Source organism: Geotrypetes seraphini, chromosome 2, assembly GCF_902459505.1.
Source record: "Geotrypetes seraphini chromosome 2, aGeoSer1.1, whole genome shotgun sequence".
NCBI lineage: Eukaryota > Metazoa > Chordata > Amphibia > Gymnophiona > Dermophiidae > Geotrypetes > Geotrypetes seraphini.
In genome coordinates, this window is record NC_047085.1 from 270235930 (window position 1) to 270253051 (window position 17122).

Genomic DNA, 17122 nt, shown 5'->3' on the forward strand with positions numbered 1-17122 from the left:
GAAACAGCAAAGCTGTATACTTCTTTCTTCTTGCAAAATTCATGCTGGAAAGTTTCATGTGCTCAGCAGAAAGATATCTTGAGAATGGTTCAGGCTTGGTGACATCATAGAGGCCTAACCCACAGATGTGAATACGGAACTATCCCTACAATTTGTCTGAGCAGAGCCTCTTGAAAGGTATCCAGAATCTCCCTACAGTAGTACTTCTTTCCGATTCCACAGATGGAACTTTCCAGTCCGCATCCAGCAGGTTGAAATCTCCCAACAGCAGCACCTCCTTTTTCTTTCCAAATTTTTGGATATCCGCAATCAAATCTTTATCAAATTGCTACAATTGAGTCGGAGGTCTTGAGACTACACCCATGTAGATAGAAGTTCCATCTTCTCTTTTCAAAGCTATCCATATTGCTTCTTCCTCTCCCCAGGTCCCTTGCATTTCAGTAGCTTGGATATCGATCTTTACATAGAGAGCTACTCCTCCACCTTTTGACCATCTCTGTCCTTCCTAAAAAGATGATATCCCGATATGTTTGCATCCTGTTCATGGGATTCACTGAACCATGTCTCTGTGATAGCAACAATATTCAGGTCTGCCTCTAACATCAGAGCTTGCAGATCATGAATTTTGTTGCTTAGACTGCAAGTGTTTGTGGTTATTGCTTTCTAGCTATTTTTCAGTAGTAATCTCCTTTTCTATATAGTTTTTTGTTTTGTTTCGCTTCCCGTTGCAGTGCTAAGAAGTGAGTTGCTAATATTGTTTATGTTGCAATCTTTACTACCATCCTATCTTGTCTTTTGCTTGTGGTGGCGTCTATAATTGTCCTTCATACATATGCCACCCCCACCTTCTAGTTTAAATGCCTAGAAACATATCATCTAAATTTCTCTGTGAGGATTCTTTTTTCTGCTGTAGTAATATGTAGCTCATCAGTACAATACAGCTTCTTGTTCTTCCATGTATTTCTCCATCCTCCTATGTACCTAAAGCCTTCTTGATGACACAAGGCTTTGAGCCACCTATTGAAGTCCTCTGTGTTTTTAACTCTTTCCCCTCCTTTTCCATATGTAGACAGTACTTCTGAGAAAGCTACAGTCTTTACATAAGAACATAAGAATTGCTGCTGCTGGGTCAGACCAGCGGTCCATCACGCCCAGCAGTCCGCTTACGCAGCGGCCCCCAGGTCAAAGACCAGTGCCCTAACTGAGACCAGCCCTACCTGCATTCATTCTGGTTCAGCAGAAACTCGTCCAACCTTGTCTTGAATCCCTGGAGGGTATTTTCCCTTATAACAGACTCCAGAAGAGCATTCCAGTTCTCTACAACTCTCTGGGTAAAGAAGAACTTCCTTAAGTTTGTACAGAATCTATCCTCTTTTAACTTTAGAGAGTGCCCTCTCATTCGCTCTACCTTGGAGAGTGTGAACAATGTGTCTTTATCTACTAAGTCTATTCCCTTCATTATCTTGAATGTTTCGATCATGTCACCTCTCGGTCTCCTCTTTTCAAGGGAGAATAGGCCCAGCTTCTCTAATCTCTCACTGTACGGCAACTCCTCCTACCCCTTAACCATTTTAGTCGCTCTTCTCTGGACTCTTTCGAGTAATACCGTGTCCTTCGTCATGTACGGTGACCAGTGCTGGATGCAGTATTCCAGGTGAGGGCGTACCATGGCCCCGTACAGCAGCATGATAACCTTCTCCAATCTGTTCGTGATCTCCTTCTTAATCATTACTAGCATTCTGTTTGCCCTTTTCGCCGCTACCGGACGGCTTCATCGACTGTTGACCAGTATTCCCAAGTCTCTTTCCTGGGGGGGTCTCTCCAAGTACCGCCCTGGACATCTTTTGTATTCGTGTATGGGATTTTTGATACTGACATGCATTACCTTACACTTATCCACATTGAACCTCATTTGCCATGTTGATGTCAATTGCTTGAGCATTGCAGATCGCGTTGCAGATCTTCATAATCCCCCTGCGTCTTCACTACTCTGAATAACTTTGAATCGTCCGCAAATTTGATCACCTCACTCGTCGTACCCATTTCCAGATCGTTTATGAATATATTGAAGAGTATGGGTCCAAGCACCGAGCCCTGCGGCACTCCACTGGTGATGTTCTTCCAGTCTGAGTATTGTCCATTTACCCCCCACTCTCTGTTTTCTATCCGCTAGCCAGTTTTTAATCCACGTGAGTATTTCATCCTCTATTCCATGGCTGTCATTTTTCTGAAGTAGTCATTCATGCAGAACCTTGTCGAACGCCTTGTTTCAGCTGCATACTTCCATTACCTCTTAAGGCCCTCTTTCTCCTCATCCAGTTATCAGAAAGTGTCAACATTTTGATCCATCCACACTTGTGCAGCCTTTCCCTTTGATTTTGATTCACATCCTATAGAAGAATAGTCTAAATTACAGGATTCAATCTGTAATTCCTACAGCTTCCTGAAGTACAAACTGTACACCTCAGCATCTATATCAACCCTGGTACTACTCCAGTCTTTGCCTCTTAAAAATGCCAGCTCCAGACTGCAGAGGGATCCTGGAGAAATTATTCTCTTGTTTAATATAAAAACAGTTACAAGTACTACCACCAGCAGATGATATGCTACAGGACAACCTACTAAACTTCTTTAAAAATTAATTTTACTAAACATCTCAAAAAATTGTTTTCCTGTCCTATCAGAGTTTACAAAAGGTTTTAAGCTCTCCCCTAGCTCCCGAAACGCTTTCTGAGCTGCAAGTGGGGAACTGTTGGCCAGGTCATTTGTTCCCAAATGGATAATATTGTTTCTTTTATTTGATGTGTTTTACTGTGCAATGGTAATGTTCATTCATTTATACACTACAGTTTAATTATTTACTGTTATAATGTTATATGAGTGGATCAGAAGGAACCTTGGTTTTGGGGAGTTCCCCATATCCTTCCTTCTCCTGTCTTTGACTCTAGTGTTCTAGCAAGCTTTGAAGTGAACTCCAGGCAGCGGACTCCTAGGAGAAGGAAGAGGTTTCAAAAGCTGTGATTGACATCTTTCTACAGTATGCTCATGAGAATGAACAGAGTACCCTAAGGTTCAGCATGCCATTCCTATCTACTGGAAAATATATTATCAAGATAAGAACCTAATCTCTTTTTCTCTTTGTTTTAGATACACTCCTCTTGATTATGCGCTGCTCGGAGAACACCATGAGGTGATTCAATTTATGCTAGAGCATGGTGCTTTGTCTATAGCTGCCATACAAGACATTGCAGCTTCAAAAATCCAGGCTGTTTATAAGGGATACAAAGTGCGAAAGGCATTTAAAGAAAGAAAAAATCTTCTAATGAAGCATGAACAGTTGAGAAAGGATGCTGCTGCAAAGTAAGTGTGACTCTTAACTACTGGTAAAACAAGTGGGGAAGTATGCAGAGCATATCTCATGGAATTCTTTCAAACCCCCTCTTGCAACTAAATGCATGTGTGTGTGTGTGTTTGGAGGGGGTGGATTTGCTGGTGTGTGTTTATGTTTGTGTATGTGCATGCATGTTTGTCTGTTGGTATGTATAAGAGTTGGGCATGCCCTAGGGCATTGCAGGAAAGTTAACTCCCTAGACTCCACCAAAAATATATAAACCTCAAATCTAAATTTTTAAGATGAGGAGCACCTTCAGCATGAGTTTAAAAGCTTTAAAGAGCGACTCAAAGAGCAGCTCTAGTGCTTAGAATAGCAAAGCTAGCAAACACTGAGCAGAGATTACCACTTACTGCCAGCCGCACACCATCATCTGGGTGCTTCTGTGTGCTTTAAAGTGCAAGTCAAGTGCAAACAATGTGCAATTAATAAATATATATAAAAGTGGAAGGCAAAAAGTTCACTGTCCTGCAATGCCCCGAATGCCTAACCCACTGGACTGAACAGAGAATGAAAAAATTAGTCACTTGTCCCTCCAGTTACTTAGCTGAATAAAGGTGCTATAGTCAAATAGTAGCACGGAGAGTCCAGCTGTTTTTGGATCAAAGACCAAAGTTAAGGTGCAGTCCTCTTTCAACACGGCTTGACCCAGCAGGGTTTCAGGGCAATAGCCCCTTCCTCAGGAACCGAACAGGCCAACACGACTATAGCTCAGAGTAATTCCAGGCAGGCAAGGCAAAAAGGGAGAGGAACTGGAGACACAGCAACAACTTTAAATTCTCAGGTAATTAGCAGCATAATCACATTAGAGCTTACAACAGCATTCACAAGGTATAAACCCTAACAGGGCCTGGAGAGGAGGGGAAACACCGCCCCCAGTGCATAAACACAGAAATAATTACAAAATGAAAAAAACTGTGCAGTTAAATAATAGAGTTCCATTCTATCATGTCATTGAGCCCTAGAGGTTTCACAGCCTGCTGCTCAAATATCCAAAATTGTTCTCTCAGTTGGATCCTAGCACTCCGATCACCATGGAAATTTGAAGGAATTTGCTCAATCAGAAATCAACTTAATTGAGTGAACACATGTTGAACCTCCAAGCAGTGATTCACCATAGGGGCGGTCAGGGTAGCAGTATTGATTTTACTTTTATGCTCTACCAGCCGAGTCCTGATCTGTCTGCTTGTGCGCCCTACGTAGATTTTTTGACAGGGACAGATGATAATATTTATGACCCAAGATGACACACAAGTAGTATAAGCTCTCAAACGATAGCTTTTGGGGTTAATGGAATGAGTCCAGCAATCCAGTTGCAGAGACATGGCACACATCTGACACGTGCCACATGGACCATGGCCCCCAAGTTGATTATAGGTTTGAGGAACTGCTTGAGAAGTAAGCATGTTTGACAGGTTTTTGGGTCTAGAAAAAGCAATGCATGGACCATCCTTAAAAACATCATGCATTGCCAAAATGCCCCAGAATTTTTTGATGACATTGGCCACCTCCACAGTACGATCAGAATAGGTAAGGACACAAACCTGTTTCTCCATCGGGGGCCTACTGGTCAGTTGTAAGAACAGACTAGGATTAGCATGTTTTGCACGAGTGTAAGCTTGTTTGATAACCCATTCATGGTAACCACTTTGAGCAAAACGATGCCACATAGCACTGGCCTGTCTCTTAAATTCAATAGTGGATGTACAGATCCTGCGAAGCCTCAAAAACTGGCTGATGGGTAAGGCCTGCTTCAATTTAGTAGGATGACAACTGGAAAAATGAAGATACGTATTCCAATCGGTGTCCTTAAGGAATACCGTGGTTACTAGCCCCGTGTCTTGCTTAGTAACCCGGGCATCAAGATAAGTAATAGACTGCATATGGAAAGACATGATAAACTTGAGATTAGGGTCCACAGAATTCAACCAGTCCCGGAACTCAAATAAGACTTGTTCTGTGGAACTCCATATTAGAAATACATCGTTGATGTATCTGACCCATAAACGAATATGGGTCATCCAGAGGGAAGTGTATAGGTGTCGATCCTCAAAATGAGTGACATAAAGATTGGCCACACTATAGGCCATAGCTGTCCCCATAGCCACTCCGTGTTTCTGGAGAAAAAATTTGCCCTCAAACTCAAAATAATTCTTTTGCAGTACCAGCTGATCTAGTTGAAAGAGAAATTGTTTGGATACTCTATGAGAGCTACACGCTGTTTGAAGAGTACTGTCAATTATGTCCAGGGCTTCACACTGAAGAATGTTACTATAAAGAGCTTCCAAGTCCATAGTCACCAGCAAATCGGTAGGCTGCATCGTGGTTTGTTGAATAATCCGCAAAAAATAGGTTGTATCTTGAACATAGGATCTGGCCTTCATTATCTCAGGTTTCAAAAAGTAATCAATGAATTTATACAAAGGTTCTAACACAGTCCCTCTGAGGGAGACGATAGGACGTCCAGGGGGATTGACCACAGATTTGTGAATTTTGGGGACAGTATAAAACCTAGGGGTGCAGCTGGTGTCTTTTAAATATATTTTGTCTTGGGGTTTTTGCTATGATATGTATAAGAGTGCAAGCTTGATTAGAAGTTGAGCAGGGGGCTGGCAATTTTGAAAGATGCAATTTCTTAATCACTATGATACAAAAATCAGTGTGTATGTACAGCAACTGTTGGGACTGGTTCTCCCATTGAATTGTGTGAAGGTTCAACTATGACAACCTCCCCTTTCCCAGGGAAGTTACAATATGAACACATAAATAAAGCCACTAAATCTAGAGGAAAACATGTCTATTTTAAAGTTCCCAAAATCAGAATTCCCTCCTATTATTCAATGATCAGCCACATATACCACACACAGCAAACAACAACAATAAAAAGATTTATTTCCAAAGATAAAGTACAAAATTAAAATATAAGCAGAAGGAAAGTTTAGGACAGATTTAAGTCCCTAATGAAAGCACTTTGGATGATAATGAAAGGAACAGAAGTCAGATGGAATTATACACACCTCTTACCTGCTAAATCCATTTGAAAAGCTCAGCTGTTAGAGATCACAGACTTTAAAATATTTATATGACTTCAGTCTGTCGATATCAGGTCATCTCCTCACAATAACAGCTGGAACAGCAGGTAAAAGATGATGGTAATGATTTATTGTGCCTATCATGGTCATTATGACAATGATGATGTTGACATTCTCATGCCTTTTGCAGGTGCATCTTATATACAATCTCTTATCATGATACCATCATGACAGGTAATTGGTCTGTGTCCTATTGTTGTAGATAAGACAATCTGCAATAATGTCCACAATAATGTCCTTGATGTTATCTTGATTAAGGAAGCCCCTCCCCCGAGGGTCCAAATAGTCTGGGACTGCATAAACAGTTGTCCTTGTTCAAGGCTAGCTGCATGCCTCCAAACTGAGCCAGAGATAGATCCATATCATATCACTGGATACATAGTTCCTTCGGATTACAGCCAGAAGTCCTCCTAAGATGTAAGGCAAGGCATAAGTCTTTCAGGGACAGTCGATAATACACTGATCACCCCCTATAGTTCCCCGTTTTTTAAGGTGAAAGGTGGCAAGGTCACCTCACATCTTAAAACTAGCTAAATGTTTTACTGTGCTTATGTGTTAGAAGCAAATGATATAGTAATAATAGCTAAAAACACCGGTACAACAATAAATGAAGAAGAGCAAGTCATGGATAGATATAATACTAATATAGGTAATGCAAGTACCGAGTATGTAAAGAAATAATAGTGTCACAATCTGTAGTACCTATAGATTGGAGGGTGGCCAATGTTACGCTGATTAAAAAAAAAAGAGTTCCATTGGAGATCCAGGAAATTACAGACCGGTAAGCCTGCCGGGCAAAATAGTGGAAACAATCATAAAAAAAAAAATTGTGGAACATGTAGACAAACATCATTTAATGGGAAAGAGTCAGCAAGGGTTCAGCTAAGGGAGATCTTGCCTCACAAATTTGTTTGATTTCTTTAAAGGTGTGTTTAAACATGTGGATAAAAATGAACCAGTTGATGTAATATAGATGTAGTATAGATTTTCAGAAAGCTTTTGACAAAGTTCCTCATGAGAGGCTCCTGAGAAAATTAGAGTCGTGGGATAGGAGGCAATGTTCAGTTGTGCATTAGGAGAGGAAGATGTTAGAAACAATTTATAGGGGGAAAGAGAACTGTTTTCTTTGAGTCACCGAGTCCCATTATATCTGCTGGGGGTAAGAACTGTTATGCTTGGGCCACCCAGTGGCGTACCAAGGGGGGGGGCGGGGGGGGCGGTCCGCCCCGGGTACCAAGCCCTGAGGGGGTGCTCCCGGTCCGGTCCAGTTACCCCCCCCTGCGCCGGGTGTCGCGTCTGGAAACAGCCTGCAGCAAGATCGCGATGCCAGAGATCTTTGCCTGCTTCGACTGTTTCCTCCGCCATGGTCCTGCCCCTCCTCTGATGTCAGAGGAGGGGCGGGACCGCGGCGGAGGAAACAGCCGAAGCAGGCAAAGATCTCTGGCATCGCGCGATCTTGTTGCAGGCTGTTTCCCCAGGGCAGTAGCGTACCAAGGGGGGCGAGGGGGAGGTCCATCCCGGGTGCCGCCTTAGGGGGGGTGCACAGCTGGCCCGGTCCCTATCGCGCTCCTACCCTCCCAGCGAAAGCAGCATCGGCGCCATTATCGAAAAAGGTAATGGCGCCAGGCCTTGGAGCACCAAGGCAGACCGCTTCTCCCCTCTCCCAGCCGAAACCCCGCTGACCATCCTATCTCTCTCCCCCCCCAAGTGAACCTTTCTGACCCTCCCAGTGAAAGCAGCAAACCTCCCTCCAGTAGCGTCGGCTTTATCCTCCCTCTGCCGCATCACTGATGACGTCATCAGTAACGCGGCAGAGGGAGGAGAAAGCAGCGAAGGAGGTTTGCTGCTCTCGCTGGGAAGGTCGGAAAGGTTCACGGGGGGGGGGGAGATAGGAGGGTCAGCAGGGGTTCGGCTGGGAGGGGGGAGAAGCGGACTGCCTCGGTGCTCCATTACCTTCTTCGGGCAGCAGCAGCGTTTACAATTCGCTGCTGTTGCCGGCTTCAGGCCTTGTTCTCTGCCGGGTCCTGCCTACTTCCAGTTTTCATGAAGACAGGACCCGACAGAGAGGAAGGCCTGAAGCGGGCAACATCAGTGAATTGTGAATGCTGCTGCTGCCCGATGAAGTTCAGGACATCAGGACATCGGGGAAGGAGCAGGGAGAAATCGGCTGCTGGCTTGGGGGTGAGGGTAGGGAAAGAATCGTGGAAGTGGAGAAATCGGCACGATGGCTTTGTGCAGGCTAGGGGGAGAGAGAAAGAAAGGAAAAAATAAAGAGGGGGGGCCAGGGGGAGAGAGAAAGAAAGGCAGAAAGAAAGAGGGGGACCAAGGGGAGAGAAAGAAAGGCAGAAATAAAGAGGGGGACCAAGGGGAGAGAAAGAAAGGCAGAAATAAAGAGGGGGTCAAGGGGGAGAGAAAGAAAGGCAGAAAGAAAGAGGAGGGCCAGGGGGAGAGAGAAAGAAAGGCAGAAAGAAAGAGGGGGACCAAGGGGAGAGAAAGAAAGGCAGAAATAAAGAGGGGGGTCAAGGGGGAGAGAAAGAAAGGCAGAAAGAAAGAGGGGGGCCAGGAGGAGAGAGAAAGAAAGGCAGAAATAAAGAGGGGAGCCAGGGGGAGAGAGAAAGAAGAAGGATCAGAAGAAGGACCAGAGACTCATGAAATCACCAGACAAAAAAGTAGGAAAAATGATTTTATTTTCAACTTAGTGATCAAAATGTGTCCGTTTTGAAAATTTATATCTGCTGTCTATATTTTGCACTATGGCCCCCTTTTACTAAACCGCAATAGAGTTTTTTAGCGCAGGGAGCCTATGAGCGTCGAGAGCAGCGTGGGGCATTCAGCGCAGCTCCCTACGCTAAAAACCACTATCGCAGTTTAGTAAAAAGGGAGGGGGAATATTTGTCTATTTTTGTATAGTTGTTACTGAGGTGACATTGCATAAAGTCATCTGCCTTGACCTCTTTGAAAACCCGCAGAATATAAATGATAATTAACATTTTCTCTGCGTACAGCGTGCTTTGTGTTTTTAAAATTTTATTGTTGGTAGATCATTTTGACTTGGCCACAAAGGTAAGGGGGAGGGAGGGAGGGGAACTGCTGAAAGACATCTAATAATCCTTGCAGGCTTGACTGCAGGGAATTATTTTTGTAAAATCATGTTTTGTTATGTGACTGGCATTATCTAGACTTTAATTTCTATGAATGAATAGAATGAAAATGATATAAAATTACTTGCTTGTTTTTACGTGCGTGCGCTGAAGGAAAGTGGAGAGAGAGTGGGCTGAGGATGCTGAAGGGAAATGGGGAAGAGAGTGGGGAGAAGACGCTGATTTATAAATTGACAATTGTACAGAATATTGTTTCTTTTTATACTTTAATATAAACAATTCAAGGCTTGTGTGGATGGAATCAGGTGGTTTGCGGGGATGGGGACCGAGCTTATGGGGATTAGTCCAATAAAATTGTATTTTTTTATATCTCATTATTTGTTTTATTTTTATTTGTTAATTTATAAAGTGGTGATTGTTATGTATCAGTTTTTTCAAATTTACATCTACTGTCTTTATATTTTGCACTGTATTAGAGGACATGTGTTACTGTTTTTTGTGGTGTTGCATTGTATCCAGGGTCTGGTTTCTTGGCGGATCAGTTTAACTTTTGTCTACATATTTCTATTTTTAGTTTGTGATTATTCCATTTTGGGCGAGGGTGTATCTCTGTTCTGTGTGTATGAAAAAGACATAGTTTTCAGTTGGCATTGACTACAGGACCAATTGACTGTGCGGGATCTGGCTTGTTTAGTTTTACAATGTATGTGTTGGTGTTCTAGTGCTCACTGCAGTGTTTAAGATGCAGCCTTTTCCTAGGTACACTCTTGTGGTGTGATATGTAGATTGGTACTAAAAATAATATTTTTCATATAGATGGGGGGGGTGTCAAAAAATGATGGGCCCTGGGTGCCACATACCCTAAGTACGCCACTGCCTGCAACTACTCCATATGTACTTCTAATGTCATGACAATTTAGACATAATTTATGTTTTGTTATGTTTGGAATAATGGTTACATATATGAGGTTCAATAAAAGAAAATTTTCACTGCCTGTTTCTATTCTGACCATTTATTCCATTTCATGGTTATTGCAAAAAAAAACAAAACATTTTTTTACATGGGGGGGGGGGGTGTCAAAAAATGATGGGCCCCGGGTGCCACATACCCTAGGTACGCCACTGGGGCCACCAAGCCACTCTTGATGTTCTTGATGAAGTGGGAGGTATGGGGTTGGGGCTGCTGAGCCCCTCCTCTTGCTTTTGTGAGGGTACATAATAATTGCCATATTGGGACAGACAAAATGTCCATCAAGCCCAGTAACCAGTTTCCAACATTGGCTAACCCAGGTCATGGGTACCTGGCAAGATCCCAAGGAGTAAAACAGATTTTATGCTGCTTATCCAAGGAATAAACAGTGGATATTCCCAAGCCATCTCAAAAATGACCTATGGACTTCTCTTTTAGGAAATTATCCATGTGTGGTACTTTACAGTTTTGTAGAAATCTATTGCAGTTTAGAAAGTTGCTCAAGACTCATTTGTTTGTTCAAGCTTTTCTAAGCTAATATTCTGCTTCTTGAGTTAATTTTTTTACTTTCTGAATATCATCTCTTTTTGCAGGTTATTAGATTTGTGCTGCTTGATTGAAGTAATGTATTAGATGAACAGTTGAGATGTAATTTATAGGTTGAGATGGTATAATCTTATGATTTTTGCTGATGTAGAGGATCTTTATGTTGTACAAGTCTTGAAATATGTATGTAATATTATGAGCCACCTTGCATAAAGGCGGATTAAAAATGTTTTAAATAAATAAAATAAATTTATACAAGAACTAAGAAAATGCCCACATAAAATGGGGATAGAACAGTAGTAGCATCTACCCTATGGAATTCTCTTCCTATTGAATTCAGGTTTAAGCTTTCAGTCTCTAAATTCAAAACACTTCTTAAAACTTATCTCTTTATTCAGGATTTCTCCTCAAATTAAGAATGTTGAAAAACTGACTTTATATGATAACCCCTGGACATCAATATAACACCACAGTCTGTTCTTTTAGCACGTCCTCTCCTCCTTTAAGTTTCAAGATTAATGGTTATTTGATATATTGCCTATCGTAATACTAAGCAATTATACAAAATATTTAAAATCAGGGGGTACACAACAAAAATACATATTATCACATACAAAGACAGAATGGACCAACATGGCACAAAAGGACTAAGGATGAACTACAATAAGGTATAGTAAAGGAGAGAAAACAAAAAAGAAGGATAGAACAAAGGGGAGGGGGTAGGAGTAGAGAATGACATGGTGGCAGTTGAAGTTGTGTGTGGCTGCCGTAAAGGTCATCTCTGATGCAACCGGAAGTTGCATCAGAGACAACCTTTCCTGTAGCCATACGCAATTTCAACGCTCTGGTTGCTCATAGGAAGGAAATTTAGAAATCGCCCGCCATGAAGGTAAGGGGCAGGGAGGTTTGCTGGCACAGTTGTGCGCTGCAAGCAGGAAACACTCCTTCTGCCTTTTAAATTAAGGAGCAAGTGAGTAGGATTTACTGTTTAATTTTTTTAGTCGGACCAGGGCCTGTTGTCCGAGGGGGGGGAGCGCGCTGTGCATGGTGGAAGTGGCTAAGAGGTGTTCCCACTGTGGGAAGCGAAGAACACCGGCGGGTGTTTGTTCTGCCGCTTGTTAGGGAGGGCGCGGGTACGACGGTGATAGCGCCAGAGGACTTGCTCATTTCCCGCAATAATGATACGGTAATGGAAGTAAAATATGTGGCCGAACCGGTCCAAGATTGGACCTCTCTGGCAGAAGAAGCCATGGCTGCAGGGTGGGGGGGTGGGGGGTGAAAGCGCAAGGAAACGCAGACCTGGATGTTTTACGGGAAGGACCCATGTCTTCTTCCCCGGAATTTGTTCTCTTGTTTCACAAAGCTTTTCTGTTGCAAAGGGCCAACTCAGATCGGGCAAGAGGGAATCCAGGGAGTAGTTTGGCTCAGGAGACGCTGGCCCGACCACTGTTTGGGGTGGGGGGAGGTCAGCAGGGAGCCAAACGGTGCAGGGTAGTTTTAGATGAGGAGGAAGAGGAAGGAGTGCAGACCTACAACCCTGGACTCTCTCTTGCTCAAGCTGGGTTCCCTGGAGAACTAGATATGGATTTTGATGCGATACCAGGGTCAGAGGCCGATGATCCGTACACGCTCCATCTGTTTCATAGAGAAGAGCTGCCACACACAACTTCAACACTCCAGCTGCTCGTAGGAAGGAAATTTAGAAATCGCCCGCCACGAAGGTAAGGGGCAGGGATGGAGAAAGGGAGGAAAGGTAGGTGGAGAGGAACAGACGCTGAAGGAAACTGGGGAAGGTGGGGTGGGGAGGAACACGTTGAAGGGAACTGGGAAGGGTGGGTGGGGAGGAACAGATGCTGAAAGGAAATGGGGAAGAGAGAGTGGGGAGAAGGCGCTTAAGGAAAATGGGGAACAGAGAGTGAGGAGAAGACGCTGGAAGGGAAGAAGACAGAGATGCCAGACTATGGGGGGAGCGGAGGGAAGAAGATGGGTGCTAGACCAATTGGGGGAGGTGGAGGGAGAGATGGAAGGGAGAGGCACAGTAACAGAGCAAATGGAAGATTCAGAGAGAAGGCAGACATTGGATGGAAAGAATTGAATGAGGAGAAGATGAGGAAAGCAGAAACCAGACAACAAAGGAAGAAAAAAAAAATTATATTTTATTTTATTTTTTTGCTTTAGAATAAAGTAGTATATTAGTTGTATTGATAAAAATTTATAAACAAAGCCCTGCCAGCTGAGCATCTCTTTCTCTAGTTCAGCAGCCAGAACTTTGATTTATAAGGAAGGAATAAGCTAAATATTGCAGTACAGAGGCTTGTATGGATGTGGGGACAGGGCAGGGACAGTGGTGGCGGGGATGGGGATGGGGCAGGGACAGTGGTCATGGGGACGGGACAGTGACAGGGACGGTGGTCATAGAGATGGGGCGGTGACAGAGACAAATTTTTTCACTGTGTCATTCTCTAGCATAAATGCTGTATCAGGAGGAGGAATTTCCACTTTGAAAAAGACAAGATTTTGGCAGACTTTCAAAGAAGTGCCATCATGACAATAGACAATCATCTCTTAGTAAAAATTTAAAGAAACAGTGATATTAAAAAAATGCATCCCATTCAATGGCTTCATCTGGGACATTCAGTTCCATAGTATCTAATTTAAATATCCAGTGTTGTTCCAACTGTCTCAAGCGATTCCCAACATTTCCACCTCTTATAGTCAGCTTTAACTTGGCAATTGCTGTACAGCGCGAGTCATTAAATTTATGATGTAATTTCAATGTTTAACCAAAGGCTGTAGCTGAATTAACATAGTACTGATACTCATTCATTTTTTACTTGAAGGCACATGAAGTTTGACCAATATATACTAAATCACAGGGACAGCAATTTAATATTTTACATTCTTAGAATCACAATTAGTAGAAGACTGTATTGATATAGTCTGATTAACTTTTTTCAGATTAAAGAATGACCCTTCTACAGTAATATAGAACATGCTCCACATTTCACATGACTTTCCTGATTTATTTCTTTGGAGGACCAAACATCCAACTTTCATAATTTATCAGCAAAGTTTTGGAGGTGGCAGCAGTCTATGGGATATTTTATGAGATCAGGCACTTCTGGGGTTGGCAATTGCATAGGGTAATTTTAGGTGGTGGGCAGTTTATGCATCAGAGTAGTTTGGGGGATTGGGAGAATGGAAAACAAGGAGAGGCAATTTGAAAGGATGAAGTCCCTAAGACTGCTTTGTTATATTGTAAGTTTCTATGATACACAAGCTGGAACTCCTGCCATAAAAATGTATTAGACTTTTTTTTGTGTGTGTGTGTGGGGGGGGGGGGTGTTATTCTGAGAAACCCTCAGTCCAATTTGATTCATTTCTGAACCTGATGTGTCTTTTAATCAGTTTTTCACATATGACAAGTGTTATCATATTAAGTTAAATTTTCAGAGTTATTTTACCCCCGGACAGAGAGATATTCTTGACTTGTTTTGTATAATTCTTTCCAACTTCTGCTGGGTTGAAAAGAATAAAAATGCTTTAAGCACTGTGGAGATATCTTACTGTGGTGAAGCAAAACAAGAGTGCATATATGGGACTTTGTTGGCACATATAGCAATTTAATCTAATCACAATTTTATGTCGCTGTCATAAAGTAAAGGAGACATTATGTTTTCACCATCTGTCTACACTTCAGTTAAACTTGGCTAATGCATATCTCATGGCTACAAATTACCAACTAATATTCTTGCTGTCTTGATAAACCTTATCTACAGCATGCGGTAAAACTGAATGATAATTACCTTTGACTTTGATTTAAAAATTTACCTTTCAATCTTTAATTATTTTCAATATAGAGAGGATTACACAAAAGTTGTTGAGAATGCTATCTAGCTATTTATCTATCTGTCTGGATGCAAAACATCTCAAAAAATTTAATGGCATGGAATGAAACTGGCATGATGGAAACACCAATAAAAAAAGAAGGCACAAGTTTGAAAATGAGTCAGATAACTTAGGGCTCCTTTTACGAAGGTGCGCTAGCGTTTTTAGCGCACGCACCGGATTAGCGCACGCTATAGTGTGCGCTAGCCAAAAATCTACCACCTGCTCAAAAGGAGGCGGTAGCAGCTAGCACGTGCGGCAATTTAGCGTGCACAATTCCACGCGTTAAGGCCCTAGTGCACCTTCGTAAAATGAGCCCTAAGGGTTCTAGTGAAATAAGCCCTCAAAAAAAATAATCCAATGCATATCTATAGGAAAAGGAGTTACAACTTCTGTAGTCTACAGATCTAGACCGAGTTAAATGTAGTAGTTAAAGAACAGGGCATGGCTGTTTAAAAGGTGGAATACTCTCCTTCCAGACCCTCAAAATATTCCCTCCAGCTGTCACACAACTGCATTAATTCTTAGTTGCCAAATTCTGGACCATTTTTCAAGTTTTGCTACATCCTTCCTAATGTTAGCCATATCATTCAAGATATCTACCATATTGCAGCTTTTGGTATCATTTGAAAAAAGAAACCTTACCAGACAATCCTTTCACAATTTTGCTTACAAAAAATAAAAAGTAACTAGACCAAGAACCTATCCTTTAACATCCCTTTCCTCAGAGTGAACTCCATTCATTTCAACACTTTATTGCCTTCTACTCATTGGCGTACCAATGGGGGAAGGAGCAGTCTGCCCTGGGTGCAGACCATAAGGGGGTGCTCCCAGGGTTGATGTCAAAATTTGGAAACTTCCTCTTTGCTGGGTCCTGCCTTTGCGGAAGCAGGAAGAAGGCCACTAAAAAGCTTTGGCCGCTATGGCTTAGCTGGCCAGCTGATAAATATTGACTTGGTTGACTGTCTTCAGTAGCTACATTTAACCCAGAAATTCAGATATATGTACGTATGTTAAGGAAAAGTTAGATCATTATTTCATCAAGATCATTTTTCAGTGCTGGTACAGTCTATTGTACTTGCCCAGTTGGATTATTGTAATTCTATATATCTAGGTATCAAAAAGGGTAGTTTAAGAAGGCTTCAGTTAATACAGAAGAGAAAGTGTGATCATTACTTTCCTCTGTTAAGAAAGCTTCATTGGCTTCCAATCCGTTTTAGGATCCAGTTTAAATGCGCCTGCGTCATTTTTAAGCTTCTCTATGGAATACTTAGCCCTTTGGTCCCTTTATACTGGAATACCCTTAGATCTTGCCATTCGAGGAATACACAGAGATATAAACTACTGTTCCCTTCCTTCAAAGGAATTAAATCAGCCGGGAAACTCAGTAAATCTTTCGCTTATAAACTGGTCGAAATGTGGAATGGGCTTCCTAACTCTGTCAGATTGATAGATCAGTTACAACAATTTCGTAAAGTCCTAAAAACTTTATTATTTATACAATACTTGAAGAGTTTACCTAAAGATTCAATGAATTGATTGCGCTACAACACTTATTTTCTCTTATGCTCTTGTTCGTTTTTTTACTTGTCTTTAATTACTTGTAAACCGAGTCAAGCTCCACTGGGAGATGGCCCAGTATATAAATCGAAGACTAGATTAGAAATGGATGGGAAGCCAATTAAGTGATTTTAGGAGAGAGGTAACGTGAATATAGCAGCCCACCAAACCCCTCTGAGGTTTCCCAAAATTCTGGGATGGATCCCATCCGGCCATATGGCTTTGTCCACTTTCAGTTTTTCAAGTGTTTCATAAACACTTTCTTCCATTACACCTTGGCTTCAGAAATTGCACTGGTTGCCAGTAGTATTTAGAGTACAGTGCAAGGCTGCAATGATTTGTCATCAGTTTTTGTATGATACAATCCCAGAGTATTTTAAGAGTAAGATGATTACTTATCAGCCTAAAAGATTGCTACGTTCTGAAAATTCTACTTTGTTAAAAGCTAATGTTAATCCAAAATATGTTGAAACTTGCGCTGTGACCTTCTGTTGTGGGTGATATTATGGAATTCACTGGTAGGAAAATGCACTGAGAGGGGAACTTTTAGGAAGCTCCTCAAAACACAATTGTT

General features: G+C 42.1%; 1 protein-coding gene across 7 annotated transcripts in view; it reads left to right on the forward strand.

The window, feature by feature from the left end:
- INVS (inversin) overlaps window positions 1-17122 on the forward strand; it is a 519828-nt gene that overhangs the window by 399139 nt on the left and 103567 nt on the right. For all 7 annotated transcript variants that reach the window (XM_033929645.1, XM_033929646.1, XM_033929648.1 and 4 more), the window contains exon 13: window positions 3148-3360. In XM_033929645.1, the coding sequence (XP_033785536.1) occupies window positions 3148-3360 (213 nt within the window). The remainder of the gene's footprint in view (window positions 1-3147; window positions 3361-17122) is intronic.